The sequence below is a fragment of the Megalobrama amblycephala genome, linkage group LG8, assembly GCF_018812025.1.
Source record: "Megalobrama amblycephala isolate DHTTF-2021 linkage group LG8, ASM1881202v1, whole genome shotgun sequence".
Lineage (NCBI taxonomy): Eukaryota > Metazoa > Chordata > Actinopteri > Cypriniformes > Xenocyprididae > Megalobrama > Megalobrama amblycephala.
This window is the reverse complement of record NC_063051.1, coordinates 2,964,871-2,983,053: the sequence shown is the minus strand read 5'-3', so window position 1 is coordinate 2,983,053 and position 18,183 is coordinate 2,964,871. Positions and strand designations below refer to the sequence as shown.

At 38.0% G+C, this 18,183-nt stretch overlaps 1 protein-coding gene across 1 annotated transcript in view; it reads left to right on the top strand.

The window, feature by feature from the left end:
• Window positions 1-16,542, top strand: part of arhgap9 (Rho GTPase activating protein 9) — a 36,059-nt gene extending 19,517 nt beyond the window's left edge. Inside the window, exons 6-20 of the mRNA XM_048198691.1 lie at window positions 1,898-1,954; window positions 3,616-3,771; window positions 4,137-4,205; window positions 5,947-6,008; window positions 6,544-6,631; window positions 6,715-6,810; window positions 7,145-7,243; window positions 7,833-7,950; window positions 8,024-8,143; window positions 9,832-9,930; window positions 10,495-10,572; window positions 11,088-11,141; window positions 11,723-11,854; window positions 11,937-12,042; window positions 16,049-16,542. Of these exons, the coding sequence (XP_048054648.1) occupies window positions 1,898-1,954; window positions 3,616-3,771; window positions 4,137-4,205; window positions 5,947-6,008; window positions 6,544-6,631; window positions 6,715-6,810; window positions 7,145-7,243; window positions 7,833-7,950; window positions 8,024-8,143; window positions 9,832-9,930; window positions 10,495-10,572; window positions 11,088-11,141; window positions 11,723-11,854; window positions 11,937-12,042; window positions 16,049-16,241 (1,527 nt within the window). The 3' untranslated portion in view covers window positions 16,242-16,542. The remainder of the gene's footprint in view (window positions 1-1,897; window positions 1,955-3,615; window positions 3,772-4,136; window positions 4,206-5,946; window positions 6,009-6,543; window positions 6,632-6,714; window positions 6,811-7,144; window positions 7,244-7,832; window positions 7,951-8,023; window positions 8,144-9,831; window positions 9,931-10,494; window positions 10,573-11,087; window positions 11,142-11,722; window positions 11,855-11,936; window positions 12,043-16,048) is intronic.
• The last annotated feature ends 1,641 nt before the right edge of the window (window positions 16,543-18,183 follow it).

Sequence of the window (18,183 nt, the reverse complement as noted above, 5' to 3'; positions counted from 1 at the left end):
ACACACACACACACACACACACACACACACACACACACACACACTCGCCCTAACCCTAACCCCCTAACACCCAACCTCCAGGACCCTGGACACACACACACACACACACACACACACACACACACACACACACACACACACACACACACACACACACACACTCACACACACACACACACACACACACACACACACACTCACAGGAGCCGCGGGAGAATCTGCTCATGTCGTGGATTAGGAAGGAAAGACGGTCAAATGAAAGAGAGGATTACACTCACTGATGCTGATTTATGTTATTTATTGAATCTCTCTGACAGATCTGAGATCAGCTCATCTGACGATCTCAATCACTGATTCTCATCATTCTCAGTCCAGCGCTGCACTGATGACTAAACCACACAACTATAGAAATAAAGCTCAAATAAAATATTCATATTTAACCATATTTAATATTTATTTAATATTTAACCATAAACTTACGTAAAATATTTTTAAGTTGAAGTATTTAAATGACTAAAACTAAAAAATAAGAAATATAAAAAACTAAAACAAATGACAAACGTACAAAATTTAATAAAATAAAAAGTAAATTTAAATTCATTAAAAAAGTTACAATATAAAAATAAAAGTGAATTCAAAATTTCTATCTATCTATCTATCTATCTATCTATCTATCTATCTATCTATCTATCTATCCATCATCTGTCTATCTATCCGTCCGTCCAGCCGTCATCTATCTATCTATCTATCTATCTATCTATCTATCTATCTATCCATCATCTGTCTATCTATCCGTCCGTCCAGCCGTCATCTATCTATCTATCTATCTATCTATCTATCTATCTATCTATCTATCTATCTATCTATCTATCCATCATCTGTCCGTCCAGCCGTCATCTATCTATCTATCTATCTATCTATCTATCTATCTATCTATCCATCATCTGTCTATCCATCCATCTATCTATCTATCTATCTATCTATCTATCTATCTATCTATCCGTCCAGCCGTCATCTATCTATCTGTGTGTCTCTTTTTTTTCTTCCTCTTTTTTTTCAAATTCATGTTCCAGTTTCACATTTTTTAGGTAAAATGAAAACATTTATTTTTCTTGCACAATCAATAACAAAATACAACAAATACTCTTGTCTCTACTCTTGTCATATTTTATTACTATAGTGAATAAACTGTATTAATGAATGAAATGTTCAATGTGTCTGAATACATTTTGGCTGGATTGTATATTTTCTCTTCTTTTAATAACCGTTTCTATTCGAACATCAGTCAGATCAGCAGTAAACTGTGTGAACGAACGGTTCAGTCTGTCAGTTAAAGAGCTGCTTCCTTCACGCACGTGTCAATGTGTCTTTCACACCCTTCACAACTCAACTTCCTTCTAAGCGCAAACAGTTAAAGTGAGGAATAGAGAGAGATGTTGCATCTTCCTCCTGTGAAGAGGAAGTCGATCGCAGTGAGTTGAGCTGAACTGAATGTGACTCTGACCGTCAGAATGTGTTGATGAAGACGCTGGACTATAATCTCCTGACGGACACTGAGATCTGCTGCGCTGTGAGTTCAGACGGATGCTTTTCATTTTGAAAGAGGAAGAGACGCTGCTTCACATCTGACACGACTGACACTGATAAACAAACAGCTGGTCATATTTAACGACGCGTCCTTATCAGGACAGAAACAGGTCATTATTTCTGATTTGAAGCATACAGTGAGTGTCGGTGTGTTTTAGACTCATGTTTCGACCCAGTTCTGCTCTCGATGACTCTTTTCTGTGTTTCCACTGAACTTAAACGGCTAGTTTCAATCTGACTGTTTGTTCCTTTTGCTGCAGTTTGTGATCGTGAACATTTCTGACACGAACCATTTCACATTCTCTTACAGCTGTCACCTGACCTCACCTACATTACCCATGATGCCAATGGTTGGCAGCTGAATCAGGTGAGATCTATCTATCTATCTATCCATCTATCTATCTATCTATCTATCTATCTATCTATCTATCTATCTATCTATCTATCTATCTATCTATCTATCTATCTATCTATCTATCTATCTATCTATCTATCTATCTATCTATCTATCTATCTATCTATTACCTTTTTTGGAATTCATGTTCCAGTTTCACGTAATTCTGACATTTTCCTGGTAAAATAAATGATAAAAAACTTTTCTTTTTCTTTATACTATCAAAAACAACAAATACAATAGTATTTTATGTTTACATTGACAGTGTATGTAATGCCATATTTATTTAAACCAAGTATTAATCTTAATAAATTGGTGTTTTTATTGTGTATTTATTGTTATATTTTGTTGTTTTTATTTTTTATTTTATTTTATTTTATTTTTGATCTATCTATCTAATCTTAAAATTTTAAAAAAATATTTTTTTTTACTTTTTTGTAAATTCATATTCCAATTTCTCGTAATTCTGACATTTTTCAGGTGAAATAAATAAATAAATAAATAAATAAATAATGAAAAATTATCTTTTTCTTGCACTATGAAAAACAATAATACATTTACATTAACAATGTATTTAATGCTATATTTATTAAATCCATGTATTAATCTTAATAATTTGGAGTATTTATTGTTATATTTTGTTGTTTTTATTTTTATTTTATTTTTGATCTGTCTATCTAATCTTAAAATTTAAAAAAACATTTTTTTTTTTTACTTTTTTGTAAATTCATATTCCAATTTCACGTAATTCTGATATTTTTCAGGTGAAATAAATAAATAAATAATAAATAAATAATGAAAAATTATCTTTTTCTTGCACTTTGAAAAAACAACCAAAACAATAATATTTTATACATTTACATTAACAATGTATTGAATGCTATATTTATTAAAACCAAGTATTAATCTAAATAATTTGGAGTTTTTATTGTTTTTATTGTGTATTTATTGTTATTTTTTGTTGTTTTTATTGTTTTTATTTTTGATTATCTTATCTTAAAAAAATTTACATTTTTTTTTTACTTTTTTGTAAATTCATATTCCAATTTCACGTAATTCTGACATTTTTCAGGTGAAATAAATAAATAAATAATGAAAAATGCTCTTTTTCTTGCACTATGAAAAACAATAATCCATCTACATTAACAATGTATTTAATGCTATATTTATTAAAACCAAGTATTAATTTTAATAATTTAGTTTTTTAAAGTGATTTAACATTCATTCCAAAATATTAACTGTAAGAAAGTGGTAAAAATGTTCATATTTTGTGTATATTTTCAAGTCATTTAAAGTCTGGACGTGACAGAACGAGCTGAAGCAGGCATTGCCTCTTTCTTTCTATTTCCTTGTATTTGAGTCTTTCTGATGGTTTTGGGCCGTTTGCATGTGATCCCAGAATAATCCGCAGCATATGGAGGAATCGGGGCATGTTGACCCGGGTTAGCGTGCCGCGGTCACATGGGGGTCTGATAAGCTGCTTTTGACCGCTGCTGCTGTAAACGAGTTTGCTAATTGAGTTGAGTGCTTGGAGGATAATCAAATTAACCTGAACATTACTGAAATGAAGCGGCTGAATGTAATGTAATTGAATCTGAAGTGAGTGAATCTAACCTGCCGTGTTCCTCTGGCAGAGCATGCAGCGCACCTCGTCGTTTGACACGCCCCGCTCCACCTCGAGCGTCTTTGAGGATTCACACCGCAAGGACTCCGGGGGCGTGGCCCACATGAGCCACTCCTACTCCATGTTCCTGCAGTCACAGGCACAGAGGACATCCGCAAACGGAAAGGCAAGAGTGACGCGAGCGCAGACCGTCTCACACGCTACTGCTTCTGTTTCTTGAAGCTGAGCTGTAAAAATACATGTGATTAATTACTCTAATGCTGCAAGAAAGACAAAGTCCTGTCAGTGCTGACCGGCTGAAGGGCAGCAGACAGAGAAAAACACATTTTCACTCTTTTAAGAGCTCCTAAAACGAATCAGTCATCAGTGAAATTTGTGATTTATATGCATGAAAAAAACATTCCATCAAAAGACACATGTACTGTACTGTACACATGTGGTGTAGTTACAGCATCTAACAGCAGGTGGTAACCATTAACAAAAACAGAAAAAGTCTTCACCATATCTCTATATTTCTTCTCCTCTCTGCAGTCAGACTACAGGCTGGTGGTGGAAGCGCCTTCATCTGACAGCTCACCAGATAGTGAAGGTGTCTCACCGGTGAGAATCAATCAATCAATCAAAGATTAAGCAAAAATCCAGCTGAAAAGACACTGTAAAAAGAATATGTATATTACGTTGGAAGGTTGTTTCAACCACAGAATAAAAAAAATTAAAAAAGGTAATGTTAATCTCTCAGTTCTGACTTTTTAGGGGTTCAAGAGCTGAAACTCTATTGTAATTGTTACATTTTCCAAGGATCATCATTCTCCCCTAAAAGTGATCGGTCAGATCAACCCGTAAGTCGTAGATACTTGAAACTTTGAGGGCTGGTAGTACTCACACCGTCTACAACGTCACCAAGACTCGCTCCGATCGGCCTGACGGGGGCGCTACAGTTGACAAAAGTACTAAATGGATCATAACTCATAACTCCAAACGTCGTTTGTTGTTGACGAAATTTTCGGGTGTTTTGGATTTTTTGAAAAATCTACTTTTGCCCGTAACCAAACCAATGCAGTAAGATTCTCCGGAGTCTGATTGTCAATAATTATCAAAAAAAAAGTTGAAATTTCAATTCACGATCTCTAGGGGCCGGCAAAACGTTTGAAGTGGGCGGAGCCACTTTTACTAAAATGCCTATAACTCGTGAACGGAATGAGATATTTTCACCAAACTTGGTGCACATATGTAAGAGCTCATTCTGTGGTCGCATGAAAAAGGACGCAGCGACTGGCCACTTGGTGGCGCTATAACAGGAAAAAAAACTTGAAAATGGCTATAACTACTTCACCGTTATTCCGATTGACTTGAAAATTGGCATGCAGTGTCTTCGTCCAAGGTGCCATGATTGTCTGTGAGGACACTGACGTATCTCAAAAAACATGTCCGCCATCGGCCAATGAATTTTGAGCAGCTATCAGACAAGGTTAACGGAGGCCAATCAGAATGAAACTCGCTGGGCCTGTTTGACTCACGGCCTTCATGTTTTTCACGTTTGTAAAGTATTGTGTATCACGTGATTTTTCGCACACACCCATGACTTTTGTACCACATGGTAGAACTCCTCATTCTGAGCAACTTTGTCTCTAGGACCGCCGCTGTCCATCAAATCGATCGTTAAATATCAGAGATTATTTCAAAAAACAACTTTGGCGAACTAGTCCTAGGATTTTGGCTCAACCTCGAAAACTGTTAAAAAGCTTTTTAAACCATATATTTCCTATGATAAATTGGCTGTATTTGCTGTAAATGGTCTTTTCCATCTATGATCGAGATGATTACAGGTTTGCTAATTAAAACATAATATCTTTTTACGCATGTGCTTAAAGCGCTTGAACCCCGATAATTGTTGCTCGCAGCTATATTTTTTGGAATTACTAATTTAAATCTCACAATTCTATTTTTTATTTCTTACAATTGCAAGTTTATAACTCACAATTTTGACTTTTTTCTCAGAACTGTGAGATATAAACTCATAATACAGAATTGTGAGTTATGAACACTCTAAATTAAGAGATCAAATTTTGCAATTAGCTTTTTTATTTTTTATTCCGTGGCAGAAACAAGCTTTCATAAAATATATAATTAATAATAATAATAATAGTAACCTGAAAGCTGAATTCAAGCTGGTCTAATCTGCTCTTTTCAGCTGGGTAGATGCACACACAAATGGTTTAATCTACACTGGTTCTGATTATGTCATTTAAAACCCATTTACACCGAAAACTTTCACTGAACACACACACACACACACACACACACACACACACACACACACTGACCGACTGTGTCATGACAGGAACTGGAAAAGGCCGGTCTGCTTAACAAAACCAAGATAGCAGAAGGAGGCAGGAAACTGAGGTGAGCTTATCTACACACACACTCACACACCTTGATCTGCAACATGCAAACACACACACACACACACACACACACACGAGACCTTTAATAAAATGAGTCACTGTAGATGAATCTTGATTACAGGCAGATTTTGGCTTGTGCTGCAAAAAAACTGCTTCTTCATCAGCACTTTTGTTCTGTTTAAAGTGTTTCAACATCTTTAAAACAAGATCAAATTTACTTGAGAAGCAAAATTGCGAGAGATATGAAGACTTTTTCACAGAATATGTATTTTTTGCACCAAATTGGCTCATGTTTGTCTTGCTGTAAGCATAAATCTAACCAGATGAAGATTACGCTGGTTAATGTTAACCAGTCAGATATGATGAACAAAGAGTGGTTCAGAAGATGGTGTTTTTTTAATTACTAGCATTTTTGAGCCATTTAGGAAACAATAAAGGACAATAAATTAGTGGTTTTGACCCATTTTGACCTAAATGGCGTCTCTTTGCTCAACTTACCTGGATTTTTTCGGGTTATTTTCTTGTTTTTGCAGGAAAAACTGGAACCCTTCATGGGTGGTGCTGGTGGGAAACAGTCTCGTCTTCTTCAAAGACCCTAAAAGCCAGAATCCTGACAGCTGGGTGAGACTAATATCATGGAATCACTGACGTATCTTATGTTTTAAAAGAGAGATATTGCTGAACGTGTGTGTGTTTACATGCAGAAGCCGGGTAACAGCCGTCCGGAGAGCAGCGTGGATCTGAGAGGAGCTCAGCTTCAGTGGGCCAATGATCTGTCCAGCAAAAAAAACGTCTTCAAGGTGAAAAAGAGACAGAAATGAGATTAAACAGAGACTTTTTACTAGAGCAGATGTCGTCTCAGACTTGCCAAGATACTAAAATCTGCAATCAGATTTCAAAACATTTTTATTTCCCCAAAGAAACTTTAGAAGAAACATCTGACGCAAAGTTAAAACAGTCTTAGTGTGTTTCTGGGTGAGCTGTTAACAGCGCAACTTTTACTATTTAGTGTTCATTAACTTCCTCTGTATGTAGTAACTTCCTCTGTTATAAATTTGAATTGATAAAACGCTGAACAGAACAACACTTCATATGTGTGTGTGTGTGTGTGTGTGTGTGTGTGTGTGTTTGAAGCTGAGGACGATTACGGGAAATGAATTCTTGCTGCAGTCGGAGACGGACTCTCTCATCAGAGAATGGTACAGAACCATCCAGAACGTCATCGACAGACTGGTGAGTGAAACACACACACACACACACACACACACACACACACACACACACACACACACACACACACACATATGCGCGCACGCACGCACGCACTCACACATTCAAAAGTTTGAAGTTGGTATGATTTTTTTAAATGTTTTTTTTTAATGAAGTCTCTTCTGCTCACCAAAGCTGCATTTATTTGATCAAAATTACAGTAAAAATTGTGAAATATTTTTACAATGTAAATCAGTTGTTTTCTATGTGAATATATAGTAAAGTGTAATTTATTCCTGTGATCAAAGCTGAATTTTCAGCATCATTACTCCAGTCTTCAGTGTCACATGATCCTTCAGAAATCATTCTGATATGATGATTTGCTGCTCAAGAAACATTTATGATTATTATCAATGTTGAAAACAGATTCATATTTTTGTGTAAACTGTGATACATTTTATTTTTCAGGATTCTTTGATGAATAGAAAGCATTTATTTGAAATACAATAGTTTTAGAACATCATAAACATCTTTATTGTCACTTTTGATCAATGCGTCCTTGATGAATGAATGTATTAATTTCTTTTAAAGCATCAAATCCTCTGTGTTGCAGGATAAAGAGAATCCTCTAGATAACGTGCTGCTGTATTCTCTGAGGAGAGCCGGATCCGTCGAGATGTTGGACCAGAGCGGAGACGAGGACGAGAACCGTGGAGGATTCAAGGCATCGCGTAAGTTTCAAACAATCATCTGAGATTCCCAATGCTGCGTCACTCACTGGACTCACAGTCTCTGTGTCCGCAGTCCCTCGCTCCACCTCTTACATGGAGAACTCGGAACGCAAGCGTGTGAAGAGCCGTTTGAAGAAGCTGATCCTCAGGCGACCTCCACTGCAGACGCTGCAGGAGAAAGGACTCATCAAAGGTGAACCGTCCAACAGTGGAAGAACTTTTAGGATCAAATGGATCTTAACCCTATAAAGATGCATGAATTTCTAATGCCACTAAATGATGAAGATGATCTGATAAACCTGTCGCACACAATCTCCTCCAGTCCTTCTGTCTCTGACTGAGAGTTTACACTCTTTTATCCAGTAAAAGTCTTTTAGTGTAATTGTACAAACATCCTTCAGCTCATGCTTCATGTGTCTTTCTGATCTGAAATTTGCACTGATAACCCAGCGATTGGGATGTTTTAACCTAGCGATTGGGATGTTTTAACCCAGCGAATGGGATGTTTTAACCCAGCGATTGGGATGTTTTAACCCAGCGAATGGGATGTTTTAACCCAGCGATTGGGATGTTTTAACCCAGCGAAGGGGATGTTTTAACCCAGCGATTGGGATGTTTTAGCCCAGCGAATGGAATGCTTTAACCCAGCGAATGGGATGTTTTAACCCAGCGATTGGGATGTTTTAACCCAGCGAATGGAATGTTTTAACCCAGCGAATGGGATGTTTTAACCCAGCGATTGGGGATGTTTTAACCCAGTGAATGGGATGTTTTAACCCAGCGAATGGAATGTTTTAACCCAGCGAATGGGGTGTTTTAACCCAGAGATTGGGATGTTTTAACCCAGCGAATGGGATGTTTTAACCCAGCGGATGGGATGTTTTAACCCAGCGATTGGGATGTTTTAACCCAGCGGATGGGATGTTTTAACCCAGCGATTGGGATGTTTTAACCCAGCGAAAGGGATGTTTTAACCCAGCGGATGGGATGTTTTAACCCAGCGGATGGGATGTTTTAACCCAGCGATTGGGATGTTTTAACCCAGCGGATGGGATGTTTTAACCCAGCGATTGGGATGTTTTAACCCAGCGAAAGGGATGTTTTAACCCAGCGGATGGGATGTTTTAACCCAGCGGATGGGATGTTTTAACCCAGCGATTGGGATGTTTTAACCCAGCGGATGGGATGTTTTAACCCAGCGATTGGGATGTTTTAACCCAGCGAAAGGGATGTTTTAACCCAGCGGATGGGATGTTTTAACCCAGCGGATGGGATGTTTTAACCCAGCGATTGGGATGTTTTAACCCAGCGAAAGGGATGTTTTAACCCAGCGGATGGGATGTTTTAACCCAGCGATTGGGATGTTTTAACCCAGTGAATGGGATGTTTTAACCCAGCGAATGGGATGTTTTAACCCAGCGATTGGGATGTTTTAACCCAGCGATTGGGATGTTTTAACCCAGCGAAAGGGATGTTTTAACCCAGCGGATGGGATGTTTTAACCCAGTGAATGGGATGTTTTAACCCAGCGAATGGGATGTTTTAACCCAGCGATTGGGATGTTTTAACCCAGCGAATGGGTTAAATGTTTAAGCAGTGTTATTAAACTCAACTATTGTTTAAAAATTGCTAAATGGCTGGTGTAAAATTAACACAAAATAAGTTGGAAATTAAAAATCAGACACATAATTACTAGAGGCAACAATAATAATCAGGGTTCAAAGGTGAACATTTATTAATTAGCATGGCTTTATAAAACAAACTTTATACCAATATATTAGATTTCCATATAAAATGAAGTAGCATGCAGTCATTCAATCATTTTGTCTATCTTGGAGGTGTCAGTGCTTTGAAAGCATCTTTATTGTGTTTGTGCTTCAGATCAGGTGTTTGGCTGCGGACTGGAGCTGCTGTGTGAGAGGGAGAAATGCACCGTTCCACAGTTCGTCAAGAAATGCACTGAAGCCGTGGAGAGGAGAGGTAAACTCACTCATTCACTCATTCATTCACTCACTTCAGCAGGAACACATCCTAAGTAACAGGGAGGGGAAGATATTCTGATTCAAGATTACAAGGAACATGAATTTAACACAGTAATGATGTGCACGATAAATCATGCAATATTCCATTAAAAATGGTAGATTTCATGGTGACATTTTTTTCCAGGCCTGGAAAAGCCATGGAAATAAGTTACATTTTAAAAGTTATAGAATTTACTATAATGAAAATGCATTTTTGTATTTATGCTGAACTTGACTTTTGTGTCAAGTAAAACATGATTGTGAGTCAAAATGATGCTCGATTTGTGACTGAATCTTTCTTTTGAATCAGAATGAATCGTCTCAGATTGGTCAGCATGATTCATTAGCAAATTGTTATTTTTATCTGCTGATCTTAACCAGTCATAGAAGATCAGTGTATAAAAAGTGTCTCTGTTTTACACAGTCATGTTCTGTAGGACTGCCGTTCTGTTCCTGGAAATAATAAATAATCTCTGTGTGTGTGTGTGTGTGTGTGTGTGTGTGTGTGTGTGTGTGTATTCAGGGTTGGAGACCGATGGGATTTACAGAGTCAGTGGGAATCTTGCCGTCATTCAGAAACTGCGCTTTGCTGTCAATCATGGTGAGACTCAATATAATAACCATAAGTGTCATGATGAGATTCTGTTATTCATTCCAATTAAATGCAAAACTAAATACATTTATTTTCTAGCAATAAACATTGAATAAACATCAAAATTAAATAATTTATGAACTGGCTTGAAAGTTAATTTGGGATCAGATTGTTGGTTTGTAGTTATTGATAAATGTACAATAGAACAATACCAGTTTATTACAATAACTATTAATAGGTTTGAACACTGCAATGTATAGTATGCAAAAACTATTAGATTTTTTACTTGTTCTCATCATGCTGTAGAAAAGGCCCAAATGATGTCACTTCCTTTGTGTTACAGTTTTAAGGAATTTTACTTTCTTTTTTTGTAACTGGGGGAAATTTCCATTAGATGATTCATTGATTTATTCATCAGATGATGAGCAGATGTTACAAAAGAACGTGTGACATCATCAGCTGGTAAAGAGTGTGTGAATGATGTCATTAGACGTGTATGTATGATGTCACATCTGTAATTCCAGAGCGAGCAGTGACCACAGACGGACGCTATCTCTTCCCTGTGGATTTAGTGCAAGGTTTGTCTCCTGTGAACCGGAACGCTTCACAATCGCAAACCTGTCAATCATGAAGATCTCGCTACTTTCTGACGCTCGCTGCTTCTCTCTGATGCTTCTCGCTTGATGTTTTGGCGCAAGAATTCTGTGGCGGGTTTGACCGAAGCGCTCATGGGTTTAGATCAAGAGTTTTCTAGGTTCAATATATAATATAAAATAAAAAATTTAAAAATTAAGTAAATTAAATAAAACTCATATGCATCATATCAGAATGATTTCTGAAGGATCATGTGACACTGAAGACTGGAGTAATGATGCTGAAAATTCAGCTTTGATCACAGAAATAAATTACACTTTACTATATATTCACCATATATATATATATATATATATATATATATATATATATATATATATATACTTTTTATATCACAGATAAAGTTGTATTGAACCTGGAAAAATCCATTGCAGAATTGAGATGCAATACGATTCGCTTCTTCACCTTCTCTTCTTCTCTTCTTCTTCTGCAGCATCTCTGAGTGTGTGTGTGTGTGTGTGATTCAGCTTTAACACTTACACTCCCTCCATCATCTTTCCTCCAGAGCGTCTGGATCTGGACGACCCGCAGTGGGAGGACATTCACGTCATCACTGGAGCGCTCAAACTGTTCTTCAGAGAGCTACCCGAGCCGCTCGTCCCGTACGGATTCTTCCACGACATCGTCGAGACCGTCAGTGAGTGACGCGGAGAAAGAGATAGACGATGCATGATTAATGATTTATTATAAATGACTGTTTATTCGTCTGTGTCCTGTAGAAATATCTGATTACCTGGATAAGGTGGACCGACTGAAGCTTCTGGTCATCAGCATGCCTCCACCAAACCACGACACCTTGAGTCACATGATACGCCATCTGAAACGGTACTGTCACGCTTTTATTCATGCTTGAAGTCTTAATGTGTTTGAATCAGGTGATTATATTTGTTTAGAAATTATTTATAATTTTGCAATATTTTAGACACCAGTGAAAATTCACAATACTCTAGTCCAATTTCGATACCACAGCTAAAACTAATATAAATTTAAAACATTACAAATTTAAAAACAAATAATCAAATTACAAGCAAATATTACAAAATTACAAACAGTAGTTTTCAGGTAAGTAAGCAAATGTGAAGTATCACTGCATAGTCTTCACTGTATAAATTAAACATCCTTATTAATGAATCCTTATTAAAGTTACAAAAGTTATTCAGTCAAGAGCAGTGAGTGATTTCATCTTTGTCTTTTGTTGTTTGATTAACATTAAAAACAGAATATTAGGCTGCTGTCACTTTAAGAGCGAATGCACAGATCTAATATACTGATACTGTACACATGCATGTACTTTCTCAACTGTTTACGTTCACTTGAGACATAATATACTGTGTTTACATGGATACTAGCTATTTTTTGACATCATTTTGTGTGAATTTGTCCACTCAAATGCAAGAAGTTGTGAAAGAGAGCTTAATTCAGTATTCACACGCCGTCTGACGCTCCCTTTCGCATCTTCTGCGCTTGAATATTTAAATTATCAAGGCTTCAACTTTCGTGACAATGCAGTGCTGACCCGTCAACTGTCCCGAGCAAGTTCACACATGTAAACATGCGCTAGATGGATTTGAATGACTGTTACGCTCACGTCTTTTGCTCCGCCTCACACATGAGTGCCATGTTTTTAAGACGCAGAGTCAAATTAAAAGAATTTCAACTTTTAAACGCAGGACCGCTCATCAATGTCAGTTCCAAAACAGTGGACCAATCAGAAGAACTCAGAGGCGGGGCAAGCGTTGCATGCTTATGTTTACAGTAGCCTGGCAGTAGAAGTTGGCATGGCAACTGTTTTATTTGTTCGCTATTGCATCACATCTCAAAGCACGTTCCGCGCTGTGCTTTTTTAAAAAACATTCCTGAGCGCTATGTCTTGCATTTCTAGACGCAAAAACGTGTTCTGTGTGAACGAGACTTTAGAATTCATAAAAATGTTACCGGCTAACTAGCAAGTGACACCGTTTCAAATACTTGCGAACACTGATTTCTACTCGCACTTGGCACTTGGCGAGTGTTATCTGGGGCCAGTTGCATATGTTAAGACTCTCCCTGCATCTGAAATCTAATACTTCTCTACTATATAGTATGCGAAAAATAGTACGCCAACAGAATAGTACGTCCGAATTCATAGTATTCGAAAAACAGTCGGCGAAAAGTCACCAGATGACCTACTACTTCCGGCGAGATTCTGAAGTGCGCATTCCATGGACACTTTACTATCCCATGAGGCCGTGGGAGAGTAAAAATTGACCTTCACTAACTAGTGATGATGAGCAACTAGTGATTTTAATCATGTAGATTACATTTTTAATGAAAATACTTGCTTGTTTTGTTGAGCCATACGTTACCTCAGTTTGAGCAGTTTCAAAGCAGTGAATCATTTGCAAAGCAACCGATTCAAAGGGTTAAAACATCCTAATTGTTGGGTTAAAACATCCCATTCGCTGGGTTAAAAAAAACCCTCCACTGGGTTAAAACATCCCATTCGCTGGGTTAAAACATCCCATTCGCTGGGTTAAAACATCCCAATCGCTGGGTTAAAACATCCCATTCGCAGGGTAAAAACATCCCATTCGCTGGGTTAAAACATCCCAATCGCTGGGTTAAAACATCCCAATCGCTGGGTTAAAACATCCCATTCGCTGGGTTAAAACATCCCAATCGCTGGGTTAAAACATCCCATTCGCAGGGTAAAAACATCCCAATCGCTGGGTTAAAACATCCCATTCGCAGGGTAAAAACATCCCAATCGCTGGGTTAAAACATCCCATTCCCTAGGTTAAAACATCCCATTCGCTGGGTTAAAACATCCCAATCGCTGGGTTAAAACATCCCATTCGCAGGGTAAAAACATCCCAATCGCTGGGTTAAAACATCCCATTCGCAGGGTAAAAACATCCCATTCGCTGGGTTAAAACATCCCATTCGCTGGGTTAAAACATCCCATTCGCTGGGTTAAAACATCCCAATCGCTGGCTTAAAACATCCGAATCGCTGGGTTAAAACATCCCATTCGCTGGGTTAAAACATCCCAATCGCTGGGTTAAAACATCCCAATCGCTGGGTTAAAACATCCCATTCGCTGGGTTAAAACATCCCAATCGCTGGGTTAAAACATCCCATTCGCAGGGTAAAAACATCCCATTCGCTGGGTTAAAACATCCCAATCGCTGGGTTAAAACATCCCAATCGCTGGGTTAAAACATCCCATTCCCTAGGTTAAAACATCCCATTTGCTGGGTTAAAACATCCCAATCGCTGGGTTAAAACATCCCATTCGCTGGGTTAAAACATCCCAATCGCTGGGTTAAAACATCCCATTCGCAGGGTAAAAACATCCCATTCGCTGGGTTAAAACATCCCAATCGCTGGGTTAAAACATCCCATTCCCTAGGTTAAAACATCCCATTCGCTGGGTTAAAACATCCCAATCGCTGGGTTAAAACATCCCAATCGCTGGGTTAAAACATCCCATTCCCTAGGTTAAAACATCCCATTCGCTGGGTTAAAACATCCCAATCGCTGGGTTAAAACATCCCATTCGCTGGGTTAAAACATCCCAATCGCTGGGTTAAAACATCCCATTCGCAGGGTAAAAACATCCCATTCGCTGGGTTAAAACATCCCAATTGCTGGGTTAAAACATCCCAATCGCTGGGTTAAAACATCCCATTCGCTGGGTTAAAACATCCCATTCGCTGGGTTAAAAACATCCCATTCGCTGGGTTAAAACATCCCAATCGCTGGGTTAAAACATCCCATTCGCTGGGTTAAAACATCCCATTCGCTGGGTTAAAACATCCCAATCGCTGGGTTAAAACATCCCATTCGCTGGGTTAAAACATCCCATTTTCTGGGTTGCAAAGCAACCGATTCATTTGATTCAAATATTCATGAAGCCTCCCTTCACTATTCACAACCACAAAATAATCTGTGTGTTCACTTTTAACAGTAGATCTCTAAGTTTATCATTTCCAAATCAAACAATCGCTCACTTTTAAGTGTTCTACTCTTCTCGATTCATAACGACACGGACACTCACTTTCACACTGTTACCGCAGATTGTTTTCATGTCCACGGGTTGAAGCGACCCCAAATGACATGATATTTAACTCCTGGAATGTGAATTTTACCAGGGGAGCCTTGCCAAAAACGTGGATTTTACCCTTCGGAACCCAATTTTTACCATGGGACCCCCCTGAAACACAATTGGGCGGGTTTTGTTGTGAAAACCTGGCAACCTCTTTATTTATTTGTCTTTCTTCTCTTTAGTTTATGGTGGTAAATATTTCCCTCTGGGATCTCACCATCTCTTCTGGGTTTATATATTGTGCAGTTACATTTGTTTGAGCTGGAAATGCAATGAAATCCACCTTGCAGAAAGTGTTGTGATTGAGACACTAGAGGGCGCCGTGTGTCTTCATTACAAGCAGACTGATGGGACTGAGAATATAAAGACGCATCACAATTAAAGCAACACCAGTCATTTATTATCAGCCTGAATTGAGTCTGCACCATAATAAATACAGAAAATACATCATGCAGGGAAATTACACTTTAAATCTCACTGCTTGTTTCAAAGAACCTTCAAATTATGTTTGCTGAAACATCAAAGTTGAACTAAAAGATGGAGAACATGATGAGTAGAAACATCTTCCTGTGGTTTGGTATCTCTGGAGGAAGTTACCCACAGGAAACGCTTCGTTTCTCCTTTGCTTTTTCTATTTATAAAGTGGAAGTTTTGAGCCGTTTCTCTCTGGATCAGCAGTTAAGTGGGAAAGATGTGTTGTACAGTGACGTTAACCCTTCGCTGTGTCCGTCTCTGTGTGTTCAGGGTGATGGAGAGCTCCGACAGCAATCGCATGACGACTCAGAACATCGGCATCGTGTTCGGCCCCACGCTGATGCGTCCGGAGAACGAGTGCGGAAACATGGCCATCAACATGGTGTATCAGAACCAGGCCATCGAGCTGCTGCTGAGCGAATACGAGCGGATCTTCGGAGCCGAGCAGACGGGATCTTACTGAGATCAGGGACACACGGACGGATTCACGGATGCTCTTCACGAGATCTGCGTTGTTAGTCGACAAACTCACGATATACGAGAGCTGTTTGTGAACGGGTGGATCTCATGAAAGCACAGCCGGGTCACGTCACTGTAGCTTGAAAAATACAAACAATATTTTGCATAAAGACGGATCATTTTCGCCACACATTTTCAGATGTTTTTTTTTTATTTTTTTTTACTGTAAAAATTCTCCAAAGCTCTCTAAAGTTTTGTTTTATTGTACTACATAAATAATAGTAATAATAAAAAATAATAATGAACAGTGTTGGGTAAGTTACTCTAAAAAAGTAATTAATCTCTAGCTACTGATTACATCTTCAACAGTGTAATTAGATTCCTGTACTAATTACTCTCTCTAAAAAGCATTATTAATTATTAATGCTTTCTAAATCCAAAAGTAAAGGATAGACATGAAACTGCTCTATTCTTTCAAATAAATAATATAAATTGCATAAATTATTCTTGAACTGATGAAAGTATTTAAAGGGAAAATGTAACATTTTGATGTTTAATCCACTGTTGTTTTACATAGAAATGTTCTTTATAAATGCAATTACATCAGAAGTAACAGTAATTAAATTACAGAGAAATGAAGAGTAATACTTTACCTACTTAACTAAATTACAGTAATTAATTACTTAGTAATGCATTATACCCAACACTGATAATGATAAATTACACTCTAAAAAATGTTGGGTTAAAAACAACAGACTCTATGTCTGGCTTAAAATGAACCCAAAATAGGTTGGAAACGTTCATTTATTAAAGTGTTAATGTTAATTTTCAACTTATTTTGGTTTCATTTTAAGTGAGTAATACAGTAATTTTTAAACAATAGTTGATACTACCCAGTAGGTTGGTCAAACATTTAACCCATTCACTGGGTAAAACAACACAATCGCTGGGTTAAAACATCCCATTCGCTGGGTTAAAACATCCCAATCGCTGGGTTAAAACATCCCAATCGCTGGGTTAAAACATCCCATTCGCTGGGTTAAAACATCACAATCGCTGGGTTAAAACAACACAATCGCTGGGTTAAAACATCCCAATCGCTGGGTTAAAACATCACAACCGCTGGGTTAAAACAACACATTCGCTGGGTTAAAACATCCCATTCGCTGGGTTAAAACAACACAATCGCTGGGTTAAAACATCCCAATCGCTGGGTTAAAACATCACAACCGCTGGGTTAAAACAACACATTCGCTGGGATAAAACATCACAATCCCTGGGTTAAAACAACACAATCGCTGGGTTAAAACATCCCATTCGCAGGGTTAAAACATCCTATTCGCTGGGTTAAAACAACACAATCGTTGGGTTAAAACATCCCATTTGCTGGGATAAAACATCACAATCCCTGAGTTAAAACAACACAATCGCTGGGTTAAAACATCCCATTCGCAGGGTTAAAACATCCTATTCGCTGGGTTAAAACAACACAATCATTGGGTTAAAACATCCCATTCGCTGGGATAAAACATCACAATCCCTGGGTTAAAACATCACAATCGCTGGGTTAAAACATCCCAATCGCAGGGTTAAAACATCCCATTCGTAGGGTTAAAACAACACAATCGCTGGGTTAGAATAAAACAATCACTGGGTTAAAACATCACAATCGCTGGGTTAAAACATCCCATTCGCAGGGTTAAAACATCACAATCGCTGGGTTAAAACATCCCATTCGCAGGGTTAAAACATCACAATCGCTGGGTTAAAACATCACAATCGCTGGGTTAAAACATCCTATTCGCTGGGATAAAACAACACAATCGCTGGGATAAAACAACACAATTGCTGGGATAAAACATCACAATCCCTGGGTTAAAACAACACATTCGCAGGGTTAAAACAACACAATCCCTGGGTTAAAACAACACAATCGCTGGGTTTCT